The sequence below is a fragment of the Eptatretus burgeri genome, chromosome 10 (assembly GCF_056783735.1).
Source record: "Eptatretus burgeri isolate ZD-2024b chromosome 10, Ebu_testis_v1, whole genome shotgun sequence".
NCBI lineage: Eukaryota > Metazoa > Chordata > Myxini > Myxiniformes > Myxinidae > Eptatretus > Eptatretus burgeri.
Genome location: NC_140970.1, coordinates 35,095,631 through 35,116,499, shown reverse-complemented (window position 1 = coordinate 35,116,499; position 20,869 = coordinate 35,095,631). Strand labels below are relative to the sequence as shown.

The 20,869-nt window shown below is 45.6% G+C and overlaps 1 protein-coding gene across 1 annotated transcript in view; it reads left to right on the top strand.

The window, feature by feature from the left end:
• Window positions 1-20,869, top strand: part of LOC147018305 (tumor protein p63-regulated gene 1-like protein) — a 69,064-nt gene that overhangs the window by 26,255 nt on the left and 21,940 nt on the right. The window contains exon 2 of the mRNA XM_085897846.1: window positions 3,964-4,058. Coding sequence (XP_085753972.1) covers window positions 3,964-4,058 — 95 coding nt within the window. The remainder of the gene's footprint in view (window positions 1-3,963; window positions 4,059-20,869) is intronic.

The window sequence follows — 20,869 nt, the reverse complement described above, 5'->3', positions numbered from 1 at the left end:
ACTACCGTCAGACGATGGACTGTCAGGATGGACTTTGGGGGCAGCAGGATGGACTGTCAGGAGTGCCAGGAACGCTGCAAGTGCAACGCAAACTTGGGAAGATGTGATTTATTACCTCTGCCACTGAAGGTGGATGGAGATTATGTTTAACCTCCGCCATCGAAGATCGGAGGTTACTGATTTCACCCTCTTTCTGTTTGTTTGTTTATTTGTGAACAGTATTACAGAAAAACTCCTGAACGGATTTTGACGAAACTTGGTGGGGGGGGGGGGGTTAGGTATGGTCCAAGGATCATGCCATGAGATTTTGGACTTGGTCCCCCCCCCCCCAAAAAAAAATGTAGAGAATTTTTTTTTTTTTTGCATTTCTACATTTTTTTTACGTGATTTCCAACCCCCCCCCAAAAAAAAAAATGTTGGAGAAAAGAACTATAACTGTCAGCACTGTTGACATCATATTTAATGAATAAGATATAAGGTTCACTTGAGTGACCCAGCAGTATTGGCGGCGGAGGTTTTGCACTCTCCCGAGTGCTCCCCCTCTAGTTTCACCCCTGTCTCTGTCTGTCTGTGAACTGGATATCTCGTAGTGTAATAAACAGAATAGAGGAAATCAGCTCTAATATACATTACTTAGGTTTGCATACTGTAAATACAGGTAATCGTTTTTATTTATTCTGAATAAAGAAAAGGTCTAAAGGAAACTCCAACTTGATAACTTTGTTTTAATTTGCATAACTCTTTCATATTACAGAACATAAAAATACAATCGGCAAAAATTATAAAAATGATCTACCAAAAAACTTTAAAGTTATAAAAAAAAAGACATTCAGATTAATATTTTAGTCATTGAATCCTTCAAAGTGTGGTCGTGGTTCGGGGTCATCATCGGAGTTCTCAGCAGGGTTACCAGGAGCTGGAGAGGGCCCGGGTAAGGGCGATGACGGCGAGGAAATGGAAGGACTTGTCGGGGTAGGGGTAGGGGTCCTGGGTGAAGCTTTCGAGAAGAATCCCGTTAGTGTGGTCTGCATTGTAATTTTCTTTTTTTCTTCATAAATTTCAGGATAGCATCGTAAAAGTTCATTCATTTGCCGTTCCACTTTCGTGAACCATTCAGCATTCAGATCCATACCCTCTAGTTCTAATATAGCCGCATTCACTTTCGAGAACACACCAGCTAACCCCTTTACAGTGAACTTCTTTTGTACTTCTTCCATTCTTTCCTCTTCTTCTTCCTCTTCCAAGTGCTGCTGTGCTTCCAACTCTATTAAATCTTCATTAGTTATCTCTCCCTCGACATGTTCCACTAATTCTTCAATATCTTCCACTTCAACATCTAAATTAAGCACGTTAGCAAGTTCCACAATTTTTTTATTTCTGACATCGACGCCGCCAACACTTCCTTTTCGCCAACATCTTGTACTATGGGGTGCACAATAAAGTACAAATTTATAGACGAAATATGTAGTCTTGGAGATTGCGAACGCTAGTGTAGTGAATACCGACTGACTGCGGGAACGAGACTGAGAAAAAACAAGTGAAATTCTTCAATACAGCGCGTGTGGTGAAGCAAATGAGTACACTAATGTTAAAATATAAAATATTTGAAATGTAAAAATCTTATTATTATGATAAGCACCTTTATATATAACAGAAGGAATGAAATCGTTCGATACAGCGTGGCAGGAGGCCGCAAAAGAATGATAGCATAAGAAGAACTTAGCTTTCAGCGATCGGCGCGAAATGCGATGGTGGGCGGAAATGACGTCTTTCGTTCGTTCGTACATGAGAGGGGCGCGTTTCTTGGTTTTTTTTTCCCGTCAAGCGATAAATTAAATGGTTTTCACATATATAACACATTAGTTTCACAAATTTCCATTGAAATACTCGGGTATTTCCGTCAATTCTCGCTATTTCCGTCTAGGTTACGCACTGGATCTACTGGACGGCCGTCATTAGCTGTCTTGAGGCACGTGGGGGGGGGGGGGACACCGGAGACGTGGTAGACACCGGGGACATTTCAAACTCGGTGCAATTGTATACAGCGCACGCGCTGTAAAAAGAAAAAAGGGTGATGCGCTGCCGCTGCCGACTGGTCGGAGAGGCGGTCGTTAAACAGGTAGGCCGTTAAGTGAGGAGTGGCTGTACTCCTCCAGGCTCTTCAATCCCACTCTTCCCTCCGGGTCTTCAAAACAGCTGTTCACCACCATCTCTTGTATTCTTTTCATGATCTTTTCTTGCAAAAACCATGATCTTTTCTATCCCCATTAATCCACCCAAACCAAACCCAAATTCCCTGCTTTCCTTCCTGAAAGTATGGGTAGTATCCTTATTTACCCTGTGTACCCCACCCCATCCCTCTCCTGCTCCCCTTGTTGTACACTCTGTGTGTTAGCTCTCATACGGGTCTCAACATTGTGTACAAAAATAAAATAAAATTTAAAAAAAGATAAACACTGCCCGACCCGGACCGGGAGCGCCTTGCCATGGGCGAAAGCCCTGGCCAGGAACTGGAAGTGCATGCAACATGAACGCTGCAAGTGCAACGCAAACATGGGAAGATGTGATTTATTACCTCTGCCACTGAAGGTGGATGGAAATTATGTTTTCACCCCTGTCTCTCTCTGTCTGTCTGTCTGTGAACTGGATATCTCAAAACGTTGTGCACCGATCTGGGTGAAATTTGTTGGAGAGCTTGAGTATGTAACACAGACGAAATGATTAGATTTTGGTGAAGAATCGGATCTGGATCTGAGAATTCTTCAAGTGATTTTTCACCATTGAGAGTTGGGGCCAAAAACGACATCCACTGTAGTTAGGTTTGTATATCTCAAAAAGTTGGGGATGGATTCAAACGAAACTTGATGGATGACTTGGTAAGGTGACAAGAACAAGCCAATTAAATTTTAGTTCAGGTCCGAATCCAGATCCGGCTTATCAGCGACATACAAAATGTAAACTAATCAGCTTGTTAGAGGAATGCGCTCTACCAAGTGCCTTTGTAATTCCATCTGTAAATGCTCTGACCTTTGATATGGCCATGCTTGCAGTTTCTGTATTAGGAGTGGCTAAATGTTTCTTCTAACATCCTTATTTACAGGAATTGCTGCTTAATCGTGTAACTGCACCATGTTGGGCTGAGTTGGCTCGAAATGCCAGCAGTGGTTGTGTTTGCCACACTGTTGTTTCATCTGAATGCTATGTTTGTAAAGACAACTCAGAAGTAGCGTTCTCCCCGTTCGAGCCGTCTCTTCTGGTTTACATTCCTGACCAGACTATAAACCGTCAGATTGTTGCTTCACAAGCAGGGTGTTCCATCAATGAGTCCACCGTCGATAGGAAGATACACTCAGCTGGGTACGAGTCTGATAGCATTAGCTGATGGGCGTTGCAGCCAAAACGCCATCTTTTGCAAAGAATAGCCGATCATTTCCGGTACCCTGAACGAATTCCCAATTCCGCTTTGATCTTTGGGGGCAACTGCATCTGCAGCACAGCCATGCTTCCAGAAATGAAGTAATCGGCTGCGACGTTCTACATGCAAATTGATGAAAAATCTGGATGCTCTTATCAGTGCGGGGAATCTTTCTTCTTTGAGAACGATGTGCAGCCTTGCCAATGCTCGAGCTGCTTGTGACATTTTCTCGTCAGCACCCTGCTGATGTTTAGAAACCAATGCTCTTGACCATTCCTTGGGAAACCCTGTCCAGTCTGCCAATGAGTGCTCCAAACAGGCATTTGGGGGAAACAAAGCTCGAAGCTATAGCCTGTGACAAGACACTGATTTACAGTGCCATAGAGTGTTTGCCAAAGCGTTGCTGTATTTCAGCCGGGTTTGCAACATTTACAAATTTCCCCCTCCGGTTTTGCACTGGACTCTTATTCATCAAACTTTTTCCCTTCTTCCCTTCCCTTTCCTTTCATCCATCCCATTTCTCCCCCCCCCCACTCACATGACCGCAGCCAGGAGCTTTTGATCAAGCGGTGAATGACATTAAATCTTCGATCATGGATCCAGAAGCAGATGGCAACCTACAGAGTGCCTGGCTCTTGGCTGAGTAAGTTTGTTGTATTGAAAGTGATGAGGTTATTGCTCTACCACAATGTGGTTGTGGCTCCTTGCTTTTTCATTTATTGGCCTTAAGCATCATGTTTATCTATTTATCTATATATTCGTTTTTCTGTCCATTTATTATTTGTTTTCTTGCTCTTTTTTTTTTAATTGATTTATTATAATTATCTCCGCCTCTGAAGGTTTGTGTATCTGTCAGCAGGATATCTCAAAAGGTTATTGACGGATTTGGCCGAATCTGGACAGGTTGAGTGTGACAAGGATGAATAGATTAGATTTTGGTGAAGATCCATCTCTGAATCGGGGAATTTTCTTGAATTTTTTGTTTTTGTTTTAAGTGAATCTTCACCATTAAGAGATTGGACCAAAAAAAACAACGGAGAGCATATTTCAAAACATGGATGGATTCAGACGACACCTGGTGGATGAGTTTGTTCGGTGACGAGAACAAGCCGATTAGATTTTGGTTAAAGCTCGGATCCAGATCTGACCTATCAGTGGGATGCTAAACGTAAAGTGTTTGGCCTGGTGGAGGTATGCGCTCTCCCGAGTGTCGTTGTAGTTATGCTAAGTGTTGGGCATTTGTGAATCGAAAAAGCATGAGAAGTGGTGTGTGTATCTGTGCTAATATTCCTCCAATGACAGCTGACACCTGTCTACCAATTCCAAAACCCCATCCGGGAGCATGTGCTGCCATCCATGTTTTTGCATTGCTTATCCTTATTTATAGTCCAATGTTCAGAGAGATGGTGCTATTGATTACAATGGAAGTATTTGTAAGCTTTCTTCAACAGCACCCACTCGTCATTGACAAACTGCATGATTCTCACCAATGTGTCATCTCTTGCATCGAAGGGATGTTTGCTCAACCTTTTTGTACATGCCATTGTATAAACTGTTTCTATAAGGGATACTCATAATTTTAAGGCAAGATTGTATCTGATCTCCTTTTCAGGATGAAGAATTGTTTGTTTTTTCTTTAATGTAACCAAGTTTAATGTCCAGTTATTCTATGGCATAACTTGTTATCTAACTATCTACCAGACTTGCACTTATTATCATCGTTATTTTTATTTTTATTTTTTGGTTTCATTAGGATTGCAGTCTTAAGTCTACCTGTTCATCGTCATCGTCGTCGTCGTTTGTATCTATATCCAAGCTTGTTTATCTATTTGTTTTCCTGGTGTTCGCTTAATGGCGAGAGTGGTGGGCTTGGGTTCCAAGGGTCCTGAGTTGCTTCAGCCTGTCATCCTTCCGAGGTCCGCAATAACGTGTACCAGTTTGCTGGTATCCTGCATCAGAGTGGCGACTCGTCCACGATTGTGCCCAATAGCCCAGAAGACTGCTTCGGCAGCACCAACGCTCTGCACCTCCGACAATACTCTGAGTATTGTCCCAATGGATGGATGGATATCTATTTGTTGGCAAAGCTACTGCCATCTCATGACGTATTGCAGAACGACAGATCATATCTTCCGAACGGGATGAAAAGCTCCTGTACTTCCATGTTTCATGCATTCTCACATGAAAGTATATAGGGAAATGTTTGTCGAACAATTGAGCTCTTGGTGTTGGAGATTTATAGCCAGTGCTAGCCCACCCAAAGCGTTCTGGCCGAATCGTGCATGCTGTCCTTTGTGTTTTGTTCTACAAAGTTTATCCACGAGGCCATTATTTTGTGGTAATCTATTGGGGAAGAGAATAGCTCTCTTTGAGCAGGCAGCCGAATTGTGTTGGTTCAAATGACTTGCGAATTGTTTGTTATTGATCTTCTGTGGCAATACTGCAGAGTTGGAAGGTGATGACATATTTGTCCCGCATACTGTAAATGGCGTGTGGTATTATTTAATTTGGCAATTTATGATTCTTTGCTTGTTTTATAAAATCGTGGTAAGTCGTTTAGGAGGAATAATGTTAAACAGCAGGCCAATGCAAAGATGCCGCTTCCAAATCCAAGTGGATTTTTCAATGTTTAATCTCAAGTTGGATGTTTGTATATGTAGTATGGGGTCCTTTGAAGGTCAAATTTTAATAATTATATGCATATATATTAAAAAAATATATATATATATCTATATATATATATATATATATATATATTGTTGTGGGCGGGGGGTCGGTGGCGAGAACGACCACAAGGTAGGGAAGTTTATGCCGTCTCCCACTGGTCTCCCCAGGATTATAGGCCGTTGCTCCAGATAACTCCGAAGCCGGCGGGTCGATTAATCGACCGTGAAACGCCAATATCTCGACCGCGTGGCGTAGGGTTAATTGTCAAGATCCCAATATACCTAAATAACCACGCAGTCTTGGCTACTGTGGATTCCCGCCCTCGGCATGTCTTTCTCGAACCGGGTCACTCTACCGACTGCGGTAGAGTTCCAACTACCGACTACCATCTGCGGTTCAGTTGCAGCCGAGCGGAAACTGCCAAAGCCGTGCCGGCTAGGATTAACGGATTATCGGGGATGAAACCCCGTCTGAACTCGGACCCGGACCATGCTGGACCAAATAAAGAAAGGATGGAAACGAGCTGGGAACATTTCTAATAATTTATTTACAATAAAAGACAAGGAGGCAAGACTTGAAGCGAATATGCAGAGCAGGAATTTACAATGATTCAAAGCACTTACTCAATTCTACTTATAGACGGGCCCACACGCAGTCACACACACAAAAAGAAAAGAAACCCTGGAGTTATTGGACCCTCCAGCTGATGAGAGAGATGAGCTGGGGGTCAGAGTTAGGATGGGCAGCTGTGGATCGTCGAAGGTCCCAGCCACACGTGTGGGACTCCTGGCTCGTGGCGGCAGCCGCGTGGAGCAATCGGAGCTCCGGGGCGGAGATCAGGGTCGCGGACGGGACCCACCAAGGCTCCACGAACAGGCTGGTTCACTCACTCTCCAGCCCAACCACCATCAACCAACTTGTAACCACTTAAGTACTCCAGATCTCCCAGCGCCAATGCCAACGACAACGACAACCGAGTCTGCTCAGGGATATATCTCCTCCCACACGGGCAGGGGCTTTGGGGAGAATCATCTCGCCAACGGTCGCACCCTACCGGGGTGGAGCCGTGGCCCCTGTTCGGAGACTAACCCTAACCCCATATTCTCCATGTGGCCACGGGGCCTCGCTTGCGCATCGCAAGAGGGTCTGCCCCGAAAGGCCCACCATACAAAAACTATCGTTTGTGGGGCCCGAGGACCGGAACTGCAAGGCCCCCTCTCGGCAAGTCAAGGTACGAGCAGCCAGCGGGTGGTGATGGAGCGTGATGGGGAGGTTTGGGATGGCTCGTTGAATGTAAAACCTAACGAAAGACGTCAACGCACACATTTAATCCTCCCGCTAAACAAAAGGATGGGGTCCTGACCACACGTACTTACCGGCATAACTAACTTTGGGACCTGAATGTTGAGTGCGCATGGTTTCCAGATTCATAACAATATATTGTTACGAATCTGGCAGCCATGAGCACACAACATTCAGGTCCTTACACAACAGTTATATCGGTAAGTGTGTGTTTATAGTTAGGGCCCCCTACCTGTGTCAAACGGGAATTACACGCGTGCACTGCGGAGTTTTGTTTACAACAAACCTCCTTCACTTCACACACCGACGCCATGGCCCACGTGCATTCAGCTACGTACGTGGGCGGAGATTTCCATCGCCTCAGACCGGGACTCCGCCAAGGAAGCAGGGGCATGCCCCTTGTCCAATCACGCCACAGAGAGCGACTTTCCCACGGCACCCCAGCCAATTGGTTTGAGATTGCCACAGAGAGCGACTTTCCCACGACGCCCCGTCCAATGAGGGTGGAGAGCGCCTCAGACGGCGATTTGCCCACCCCGGAGGAAAAAGGAATAAAAAGGAACGCCAGGCTGGGTGAAAAAGGGTCGTGGTCATGGGGGGTCGTGGTTGTGAGGGTCATGGTCAGCGTGGTGGTCATCATCATCGTGTTGCGGGTTTTGAGTCCCGCCGAGCTGGATCATCGTCGCCTCTGATCTTCTCCTCGGTCTTAGTCGATTGGTGCATGGCCGGTTGGAGAGTGCGGTACCTGGTCCTTGGAGTGCATCGTGTTGCGGGTTCGAGTCCCGCCAAGCCGGATCGTCGAAGACCACATAAGGTGGACAGGTCCAAGCACAGGCTCTGGTCTTCAGCTCTCCTGTCCTGGAGCTGGAAACCTTCAATATAGACCCGAAGGGGTCCGTGTGTGTGTGTGTGTGTGTGTGTGTGTGTGTGTGTGTGTGTGTGTGTGTGTGTGTGTGTGTGTGTGTGTGTGTGTGTGTGTGTGTGTGTGTGTGTGTGTGTGTGTGTGTGTGTGTGTGTGTGTGTGTGTGTGCCCGTCTTCAAGTAGAACTGTACAAGTGCTTGTGTATAAATTTCCATTTCTTTTATAGTCGTGATAGCTTTGCTCTATGTGTGTTCCCTTCCCCCCTATTGTAAATAAATATCCCTATTGTTGAATGTATCATCTCATTTCTGTGTTTTTCATTGGCTTAGCAAGGTAAATTGTGCATTTGGACCGACAGGTCTTTGTAACCATGCGGTCAGGTTACGCACGGTTCGAGCACGATAACGGCTCGTTCCACTCGAGGCTTGCCGTGGGTGTGAATTCCCCAGTAGCTTTGCCGCGTGGATACCTAGGTATATTGAAATTGGCAATTGACCCTATTCCACGCGGCAGAATTATTGCCAATTCACGGTCCTGTAAGGGACCCGTGCCTTTCGGAGTTCTCCGAGGAGCACGATCTAGATTCCGGGTGTTCAGTGGAGACGACTCTACTGCTCCGCCTAGCGGTCATGCTCGCCACCGAGACCCGGCACCACAACAATATATTCCTTTTTGGTTGGGGTTTTTTTATTTTATTTTGGGAAAGCTTTTATGATGTGGTTTGTTTCTTAATTTTTTTCGAATTCGTTATTTTTGTTGTTTCTCACCTCCGTCACCGAAGATGGACCAAAGTTATGTGTTCACCCCTATTTGAATGTCTGTCTGTCTGTCTGTCTGTGAGCAGGATATCTCAAAAAGTTATGATTCAGACAAAACTTGGTCGACAGGTTAGGTATGTGACGAGGACGAATTTATTACATTTTGGTGAAGATCCGGATCTGGATACTAGAATTTTACAAAATTATTCTTAACCATTGAAATGTAGGGCCAAAAATGATGTATAGCACGATATCTTTAAAAGGTGTAGATGGATTCAGAAGAAACTTGGTGGATGAGTTGGGGAGGTGGTAAGAACAAGATAGTTAAATATTTTTTTATGGTCTGGTTGTAGACCCAGCCTATCTGTGGGATACAAAACGTAAACTGCTCAGCCTGGTGGAGGTATGCACTCCTCTGAGTGCCGTTCTAAATTCCCCATGCAATTACCTCCACCACCGATGGTGGATGGAGGTAATGTTTTCACCCCTGTCTCATTGTCTGTCTGTGACCAGGATATCTCAAAAAGTTGTGGACGGATTCGGACGAAATTTGGTGGACAGGTTTGGTGTGTGATCAGGATGAATTATTTAGATTTAGCTGAAGATCTGGATCTGGATCTGGCTAGTATAATTTTTTTTCTTCATGATTCTTCACCATTGAGAGTTAAGTTTAAAAACGATATCTAACATACTATCTCAAAACGTTGTAGACTGATTCGGATGAAACTTGGTGGACTGGTCGGGTGTGTGACAAGGAAGAATTGATTTGATTTTGGTTCATGTCCGGTCCATATCCGGCCTATCGGTGGGACACAAAATGTAAACCTTCGTTTCATCATCGCCTTGTAATTGATGTAAAAGTACGGTGATTCCTTGTTATGTCTTTGTCCTGAATGTGACATTCGTACAAGCCTTACCATGAGCTTTTGGCACCACTTTAACATTTTTTTAAAATTATTATTCTTATTAACAAGGTCCGGCATGCCACTTTTGGTTGCTTTCAGTCTTGACCACAAACAAGGGATACAAATGGGGATAATTCATTTCAAGATGCAGACAGGAAACAGGTACAAGTTTAATGTTCGCTTTCATAATGCACGCTTCTAATGGATTTTTGCATGTATTGATGCTATGTTTTGGGTTTGAGCCAACTTGGATCGTGAGATGTTCTTCCTGTTAGGCTGCATAGTAATCCGATTTATGGCGCACTCAGTCCTTTTTGTGCCAAACTGATTTATTGTGATGGAAGCGGAGGCAGAACGGTGCATTTATTTTAGTTAAAGCATTAAGAGCTGCATAAACCTCCTGCTCAACAAAGGTTACTTGGATGATCACATTCGTGAAAACTGCTACCTTGTATATCTTGAGATAAAAACATACATAGGTATGTTGCAGATTTCCGTTGTGTGAAAGATTTGATTTGCAATCGCTTAAAGAGAAATTGTGTACTTGTGCTTGATGCAAATGAATTCTGTGCTGCTGGGCCACACCGCACACTGAAATAATTTGGTTGAAAGTGAAATTTTTGTCATTGATGATGTTTTGGTTACCCTTGGTGCTGTTGCTGTGAGAGATTTCTTCTATTAGTCCCCTACCAGTTTTACCGGAAGGGACTATAGGTTTGCTCTGATCCATCCGTCCGTCCCACCTGTGTGGGGTTTCCAAACTTTTTTTCCATACCCTTTAACACATTCAACTGAAACTTGGTACATGGCTTTATCTATCTATAATTCCAGCAATGTGTGTGTGTGTGTGTGTGTGTGTGTGTGTGTGTGTGTGTGTGTGTGTGTGTGTGTGTGTGTGTGTGTGTGTGAGTGTGTGTGTGTGTGTGAGACCGCTGTTTCTCGACAACCTCTGGTCCGATCTAATTGAAACTTGCCAGGTATATTGCTGGGGACCTGAGGATGTGCCTTTTCAAGGTTTGATATTAATCGGACAAGTGGTTCCCAAGTTATGGCCATTTATTTACCAAACCAATGACAAGACACGTTGCGTGGGCGTGGCCAATGGGGATGGGAAGCTCAGCTGCGTTCCCCATTACGGGTTACAACGTACGGGCTTCTGGAGAGTGATAACTTCGTGTATTCTAATAATTTCTCGATTTCTTATGCACATTTGTAGATAAACACAATGCCGCAAGTTATGATCATTTTCATATGAGACGGTGCATAAATTTCGGTAACATCAGAGTGCTGGTGTGCTCCGAACCAGGAAGTAATTTTTTTTTCTCTCTCTTCTCTTCTCTTTTTGATTTTCCTTGCGATGACATTGCGAAAAGGCAAAATACGTTGGCGCTAATTGAATAATTGGCCATTAAAACCTAAATTGAGAATCATCGTAACTGTGATATGCGAACTTCCGTGCCACACACGTACGGGCACGCGAGAGCGAAGAAACAGCCTGTGTGGTTGTTTGTTGCTCGCGGTTGGAATATTTATTTATTTATTTTTTTATTTTTTTTACGGGCACGTACTAGTTGTAAGTTACAGAACAAGTTCAGGTTTCACGGTGTTTCGTTAATTTTTCAGAGTTGTGCCCTTTTTCAACTTAAAAAAATCATATTATACATGGCTGTGTTCAGCTGTCCTGACTCCACCCCTCTGCTTTACACCCATTGGCTGGACAGCTGGCCTGACTCCACCCCCTCCGCTTTACACCCATTGGCTGGACAGCTGGCCTGACTCCACCCCAATGAAATTTTGTGCCGCCTTTGCATGAAGCAGCACAGATCGGCAGTCCTCAGTCCTTGGACCTGGTTGCTAGTCCTTGGCCCAATGCAATTGGAATGATCCCAGGTATATAACCACAATGTATTATATATGCACACCAGCTGTATGCATGTTTTTGCTTCATGTACATGTATATTGAGTTATTAGCCCCCGTTGGTGCTTACATATGCACCTAATTTTTTTTCGAGATCAGATCCAAGATGACCGTCTGGCGGACATTTTGTTACTTAAAGGTGTCCTTAACCATTTTTCCGACATGCATGCTCTGATTTTGTTCAAACTTAGCACAAGCACATTACATGATGCAATACACGCGCCCTTCACTTTATTTTGCGATCTGATCCAAGATGGCCAACTGGTAGACTGGCGACCATTTTAGTTGTACACATATATGGGCTCGCCCTTTAACTCCATACAGCAAAATTACTAAAACGACGGGGGCTACGACATTTAATGTCTTCTTTTTTTGTTAATTTGTTTTTATCCCCCGCCGCGTGGCGGAAGGGGGATATTGTTGTCACCCGGGTCGTCCGGCTGTCCGTCCGGGCGTCAACATTTATCGCTGTGAGTGCGATAACTCAAACTCTTCGCCATATCGATTTGAAATTTGAGTCACACATGCACCACCTGAAAAGGAAGAACCCCATTGATTTTGGGCGTCGCCGGATCCAAGATGGCCGACTGGGGCGGCCATCATGAAAAAAAATGTTTTTTGTAATAAATGGAAAACCGCTTATCTGATTTCAATTATTTTTGGTTACTACGTTCCTCACCCCTGGGGAACTTTTTCGAGATGATGACCAAATGTTGTCTTGTTTCCAATTCACCTCCCTCATTATCTGGAATATGTATGACCTTTTTCATTCAATGGCGGGGGATTCCCCATCTCTGATGGTATATTTATTATTTTTGGCACTGAACACGCCATTTCCACCACCCAAATAAACGAGCATTCATTGGGACCTGTAAGGGACATGTTTTGCAAAGCAGTTCTTGCTCTTGTTCATTTTAATTTCTCATATGGTGATCCATCGGCTCATGGAGGAGCTTACGTGGAAAGCACATGTATGTTGGGCAAGGACATCATACCCACACTATATAATATAGCTTGTGTGTTTGTGGCTGTTTATTTCTTTGTGTGACTGGTATACACTCCTAAACTGCAAGACGGAATGAGTTGAACTTTTGTGGTTGTACTTCAAGTGTGCCCGGGAAGGATTAAGTAGTTAAACACTTCAGTTGCGGGGGTTCGGGAGGGAGAGGGGGGTTGGGGTGGACACGGACACAAGTTCTCTAAACTGTCGTGCCACCTGGTGGTGGTGGGAGAGGGTATTTGAAGCTCGCTGTGGAGATGACTTGCAATTTTGCACTGTACACATGGCGTGATGCTCGTGCTTCAGTGACCCCTACCAGGAGAAGGGGATATTGCGCTCTCATGTGGAGTGTTTGTTTCGAGTTTGGAGAAATCACTGTAACTTTACTTGAATTATGAGGTAAAATGAGAGGTAACTATAGATGAATAAACAGTGTATGGGATTTGAACCTTCATTCCCAGAATCATGAGTAATGGGTTCAGTTGGTCGGGCAAAACAGATCAACCCAGTTCTTATTGCTCTTTGTTTATATTACAATGCCAAGGCATTTAAAGGTATGACGAACCACAGGGGATTGTGAGTTGGATCACGGAACCTATTTTCACGATTCTAACAATCACCTTGGAAAAACAATTTTTTTCTGGCCGTTGTCTTACATTTTAAACATCTACTTCAAAGTTGAGTCATTCCGCTGTTTCAGAATAAAAAGCCTCGATATTTACCTCTGCCACCGAAGGTGGCCAGAGGTTGTGTTTTCACCCTTGTCTCTCTGTTTGTGAGCAGGATATCTTAATTTATTGAAATTTCAGACAAAACTTGGTGGAGAGGTTTGGTGTGTGACGAGGACGAATTGATTTGATTTTGGTGAAGATCCGAATCTGGACACGAGAATTTTAAAATTTTTACGTGCTTCTTCACCATTGAGAGATAGGGCCAAAACCATATGTAGCACATTGTCTCAAAAAGTTGTGGATGGATTCGGGCAAAACTTGGTGGGCGAGTTGGTTAGGTGACACGAACAAGCCGATTAAATTTTGGTTCAGGTGCAGATGCAAATCTGGTCTGTCAATGGGATACAAAACCAGGCCCGTCGCTAGGGGGGGGGGGATTTGGGTGCAATGCCCCCCCATGGCGCATCTGGTGCCCCCCCACTTGTACGCCACCCATTTATGCCCTGTTGCACCCTGTGAACAACTTAGTGTTTAAGGATGAGTGCCCACTGTGAACTTGCTGTTTAAGAGTTCACCTGTGTGAACTAATACCCTTATTCCAGATGTTCAACGTGGTGAATAATAAGGCCTTCTTGGATAAACTGTTCTTTAATAATACCCTTCTTTGAATAAGAGTCAAGAGATAAGTGTGCGCTTCCCAGCGCATATCCAAAAGCAATTGGCAAGACAATACAGTCCAAGACCACAAGATAAAAGATAATAACGCAAGCACTAACGCCAGCAGCCAAGACCTCGTGTCGAATGTCGATGTTGTGGGTGGTTATATTGTATATATCGTGGATCATTTCGTTTTAAGGAATAGCCAATCAGCATATTCGATATGGAGGCCCTATTGAGCAGGTTAGCTGATTGGTTGTAAGTTTGGTATAAATGTAATATCGTCATAATATGATTAAGGAAAAGACATGAATTTACATTATTAAAGATGAAGTGCATGTGCACCACGTGACCTTCACAACCCGTCAACCCTCCATCTTACAAAAGTAATTTTATAATAAAAATTAAAAATATGTGTGTTTGCAATCGTGCTTACATTTGAAATTATGCAGATAAAACCTGTTTTTGATGTATGGATCATTTAATAAATAAAACCGTCAACCGTCAAATCTCGCGAGTCGCGAGATTAGTGACGCGAGTCGCGAGATTAGTGACGCATGTCACGAGGGACGAATCGCAGAGTACGAGCTAGCAGCAGGAGAAAAAGACGTGGATGATGGATAAACGAAAATGGCTCAGAAAAGGAAAAAATGCAACCGACGAAAATGAAGAAGATGATGAAAGACATGTTGTGGAAGGAGTTGGAGGAGGAGGAGGAGGGAAAGACGATCATGTCGATGAAATACCGACAGAAGCTGGCCAATCTGGCCAAGCCAGCAACGTCAGCCCTGCGGCTGTAGCCCCAGCGCAGGCAGCCGAGTTTCCATGCTCGGCGGCGGCCTCGGGATCGGGTGTGACTGTCAAGCCGCTTCCCGATGATCTTGGAAGTGAGAGACCGAATCAAGTTGTTCTACAGCGGTACCCTGGCCATCTGTTTCAGAACAACAGTCGCTCGTTTGTGTCCTCATGGTACCAGACTAATGAATGGCTGGAATACAGTGTGCAGACAGATGCAGCATTCTGCTATCCATGTAGGAAGTTTAACACCGCACGTGGCCCAGTGGACTCAACTTTCACAGTGCGAGGCTACCAGAATTGGAAACATGCCGTTGAGAAAGGCAGGGGGTTTCACAAACACGCAACTTCAAAGGAACATTTAACTTGTGTTTTGAGGTGGAAGGAGAATGAGAGGCGCATCGATTGTGGTAAGGAGATTTCCACACTCCTCAATGCTGACCAGCTAAATAGAAACCGGTACTATGTGTCTGCTCTTATAGATGTTGTGGGATTTCTCGCCGAAAATCGGATACCTTTTAGAGGGAGCCTTGATAATTTTGAAGATATGTCAGATGGGCACAGTGGGCTCTTCCTCTCGCTTTTAAACTACACACTCAAAAAAGACACCGAGCTCGCCGAAATAATGAAGCATATCCCACGAAACGCAAGCTGTACTAGTCGGGAAATGCAGAATGAACTGATCTGCACATTGAGTAATGTTGTGACGGATGCCATCGTGGAAGAAGTAGGCACATCGTGGTTTACCATCAAGGTGGATGGGACGAGGGACCCCACTGAATGTGAGAACATATCAATCATCATTCGCTTTGTATCGGCATCAAATGAAGCAACAGAGCGTCTACTCTCAAAAGCTACAGCCGACGCCGGAGATGCAAAAACATTGACAGACCTAATAATTGCAGAGCTGACAAAAACAGGACTTGACACGTCAAAAATATTAAGTCAGGTGTACAACGGGGCTTCGGTAATGGCTGGGAAGCACGGTGGGGTGCAAAAGTTGTTGCAAGAGATATTGGAAAGAGAAATCCCCTATGTGCACTACTTCAATCACCAACTCCATCTGGTAGTTATCCACGCACTGGCAGCAGAGAAAGCTGTCACTGATTTCCTCGAGGTTTGTTGTTACCTGTACAAATTCTTCAGAAAGCCCACTGTTGCTGCACAGTGTAAAGGTGAGCGGTTAAAACGACTTCTTGATCAAAGGTGGACGGGACATTTAGCCACCGTGTCTGTGATCATAGGATCTTTTAAGGATATCACATCCTTACTGTCGGAGATTGATGCAGAGCGCGCCTACGGTGCAGAGATGAGGATGGAGGCTATTGGGCTTTTGCGGGAAGTCTCTGGGCCTGCCTTCATGTTCATTGCTATCTTTGTACAAAAACTGCTGATGTTAGATGGCCCGAACAGACTCTTGCAGGCAGAGGACATGGACTTGCTAACGGGGTTGGAACTGGTGGCGAGTGCAACAGAGTGCGTGAAGAAACTCCGCTCTGAGGATGAGTTCACTGATCTGTGGAACAAGGCCAACGATGCTCGCACTTCTTCACCTGCACCACCAAAACGGAGACGCACAATGCATAAGAACTTGGAACAGTTTGTAGTTTTGGAGACAACAGGACAAAACAATGACAATGACAAGACGGAACTGCAGAGGGTTTTTTACAGCGCAATTGACACTGTGCTTGGAGAGATCGCTCAGCGCTTCAGTGAGTGCAACACACAACTCGCCCGTTCACTCGCTGCCTTGAATCCTGAAAATGGCACGTTTTGGATCCCCACTTGCTCCAGCACATCATGACATGAACAAAGTCAACCATCAGTGAAACAGTGTGTGTGGTTGCAAAGCAGTTTACTCGCTCACAGACAGAAAAGCAGCCAAACGAGAGATGGACAACACAAAAACTCCTCTCAACATACCACAAAACGCTGGAAGCCATGCCAAGTGTAGTGACTGCTATGAGACTTGGACGAACACTTGGTGCGTCCACTGCCATGTGTGAAAACTCATTCTCAACATTGAGGAATGTCTTCACTGACCATCGACGGTCCATGCGCCATGCACGCAAGGCACAACTGGTACAGCTGGCCTTCGAGAGAGACCTCACACGTAAATGCCTGAATGAATGGAAGGAGAAGGTCCTCAGAAGATTCTAAACCGAGACACGTCGCCTGCAGCTCTTCTGACGGCGAGTACAGTGGTATAAAAACTATACGAGGAGTTCAGATTGTGTGTGTGACAGCTGGTGATGCGTGTGTGGTTGTGGTTGTGGTCAGCACCCGCCGTAGTCGGCTGCTTTGTACTTCTGATGTTTAAGTTGAATGTTGTGTTTGGTGCTTTGCATATCCCATATCTAGTGCTTTGTGCATCACCTTACCCCTGTGTAATTGACTGCTTTAAATGCGGACCTTGTGGTATCTTCAGGCTGATCGTATTTGCTGTTGATAGTTTAACGTGATGATCGCAGGTCATAGCCGACTGTATCTTATTTCAAAGTGCACTGATTCCGATGCCAACCTCCCCCGTTTAGTCATTGTATCTCTGGTATATTAATTTTCTCATGCCAATTCTTGACAACACCTTGTATAAGTGCACCTGAATTGGTGCCAATTGTCTAATCATTGAATATTTGCATTGTGAATGTGCCAGGTTGTTGCGGCTCTCCTGCATTCGAATAATTTTAGGCCAAAAACATCGGAACATATTAAATCTAGCTGAGATCAATTTGGTTAGTATGCGACGGCAACCTCAGTATAGATGTGTCAATGCTGCTTGAATACAATAGTATACCGGGTTATCAAAAATATTAAATATAATAATTGTGCCCCCCCCATCCAGTTCATATGCCCCCCTTAATACTGAGCCCTGGCTACGGGCCTGTACAAAACGTAAACTGTTTAACCTGGCACAGAGGTACTGTGTGCTCTACTGAGTGCCGTACGATTACAAAGTCACTAATGACACTTGGTTTGAAAATGGAACAACCGAAACATAATTTGAAGAAAGCATTGAGATTCTGGTGATGCTGTGTTGTCATTCCAGCTGTCAAAATTTGAGTAATTAAACAATATTATACAAGTAAATTAATTTATCGATAATGATTGAGTTGGCTTTGTATTGAAGACTGTTTGGTTGCATTGAAGTAACTTATCCACTCAAATAACATGTTACCCTCAGGATTGTCCGTGACACACCAACTGTTTAGCAGGAATTTGTGATTTATCCAGGATGCCGGCAGTAACTCTCCTCCTATTTGTGAAACGCACCGTGGGAACTTGAAGTCCACCAATCAATGAGAGCAGAGGGGACACCCAGTTTAACATCAATCCGAGGAACGACACACCTTTATGTATTGCCTTGCATGTGAAACACCAGGATGGCAGTTTACAGCTAGGTGTAGAATCGAACAGCCGAGACAGATCAGAGGTGAGCTTGCATACCTCTCGTTAATCCTTCTAGCGCATTCCTTGAAATATTGTCACGACTTTAATCCGTCTGTTGATTAGCCTAAAGTGTGTTGAACAAATTCGGCAAGTTAAACGACCTAATACATAGTGTTGTGGTTGAGGAAATTCGCAAACCACCATTCAGGTCCCGTAGGTGAGATATCTCTGTAAGTACATGTATAGTTAGCCCCAAACCCGTTGTTTAGAGGGAATAAATGTGATTCATTCGGGCTGCGACCCTTTAAGATAGCCGTTTTTCTGTTCTATCTTTATTTTGAACCAACCACGTCTCAACCGCCATCACACAAAAACCACCAACCACAACGCCGCTTCACAACAACAACAATGCCAACAGCCACGACCTTTACCGTCACAACTCGCTCTCGCAACCATCGCATCACCGCCATTCCCACGCCGCTTGTGGGCACCGATCCTGGACTCGTACAGGGCACGCACCGAGCAGCGGGTGCAAAAAGCGGCCTTTCCGAGAAATCGGATCAAGAATGATTCACGCCCACTTCCGATCCGTCCAATCATTAAGCGCGGGGCGATTTGGCCCCGCCTCCAGGCGCGTCGGAGTAGAATCGCTATATGCAGATTCGCGGATCAGGAATGATTCACGCCCACTTTTCCTCTGTCCAATGGGCGAGCGTGGCTCCGCCCCCGAGCCGATCCTGATCCAAAAATCTGCATATGGTTTCTCCTGTCGCACTATAAAGCGCCGAGCGCGGGGCAAATCGAGAGAGAGTTGGAGAGTCGTGGCGGCGGCAAAATCAGTCGAGAGAGTGTCTGCCAGGGTCCGGAGAGTCTGGAGAAGCCAAGGAGCTTTGTGGAGGTCTGCGTTCGTGTCAGGGTCGGGGAGCTGCGGAGAGGGGAGGCCGGGAACGCGGTCGAGGTCGCAGTGGAGTCGCTCGTCGCGGGACCCAAGCCAGCCAGATATCCTCTTTCCCCCGAGCATCAACAACCCCCCCTGTTTCCCCCCGCGCTGAGATAGTGTGAGAAGGGGGCCCCGTTCCCACTCCATTCCAGGCAGTGCCAGCGAGGCCCGCGGAGTCGGGGCGCCGCCGCCATTTTGCGGCTCATCACCAGACGGGTAGGCTCAACGCGGTCTTGGCCCCAGGCCCGTCTGCCCCCTTGTAGTTGAGGGTGGCCCCTTTTTCTGTTGCTTTGGAGTATATGTGTTGTCGGCGCCATCTGTGAAGTAAAACTGTGTAAGTGTTGCCGTGTGCTCGCGTAGTCGGTAGTAGATCTGCATTGTGTTTCTCTTTTACATTTGCTTTTTGTGCATAATTGTTGTGTTACTTTTACATTTGCTTTTGGTGCATAATTGTTGAAATTGTATATGTGTGCTTTCCGTTTGCCGCGGAATAAATGTGCCTTATGTTGAACTTTTTTTTTTCCCGTTTCGTATCGTCTTTTCTCTAATTGAATCTCCATCTTACTTCACGTAAAGGGTTGGTAGGGGCTAAATACGCCTGATAATTAATCGGAACCGTCGAGGTTGACGATAACACCGCTCGGTTATCCCGATAGTACGGAACGGGTCGCTTAAAGTGGCCCGTGTCCGAAGTCGACCTGCGGCGAGGTGCGATCGCCCGGTCTACCCTCCGTGTGGGTACTTAGGTTGGTCGAATTTGGCGAACAACCCTATCCCACGCGGGGGGGGGGGGCGATTGGCACGATCGTGGTGAGGCCGAAAGGCCCACCCGTGACTAGTTCCCGGCGTTAGTCCGAGAGGGTCACGACGGGATTGTCCGTCCGGTGGGTGACGTGCCGCGATTCGAGTTACGTGGCCGCTCGCACGCCGGCGGGCGCGAATCCGCAACATTTGGTGTCAGGAGTGGGATCCCCACTCATCCCCCTCCTCGCGGCACTGGTATCGGAGAGCGGGAAAACGGGCTCTCCTGTCTCCAGCTAAATTCACGGGAATCGGTCCAGGGGTGAGAGGAGCGACCCCCGATTCCCTCCAAATTACGAGCGATTCAAATTAACCCTTTACGAGAAATAAGATGGCGTCTCAAGGCGAGCGGGAGCCGAGGGTATTAGAAATGGATTTAGAATGTGTAGAATCCATGGTCCAGGATGAAAACCCCGTGCAGGAAATGTTGGTTGTGCAGGAACACGAACTCCCCCAACTGAACCCAGAGCCCGAAATAGGTGCGGCGGCGGCTGCGGGGTATGACACCTCCCCTCCCCCTCTCCACCAAAACCCTTCCCCGATCCCTGCCGAAACGGCTCACCCAAACGCACCCGACATGACCCAGCTATTCACCATGCTGGCAAAGATGAATGCAAACATGAACAAGCAAATGCACGAAATGAAAATGAAAATGGATTCAAACACAAACGAAGTGAAGGTGAATATGGAAACAAACGCACTCAAAATGAAGGAAGAAATGAAAGAGCTGCGGGGTGAGATGCAGAACATGAGCCGAAGCCTGCAGGCGGGCATGAAGGCCGTTACCAGGG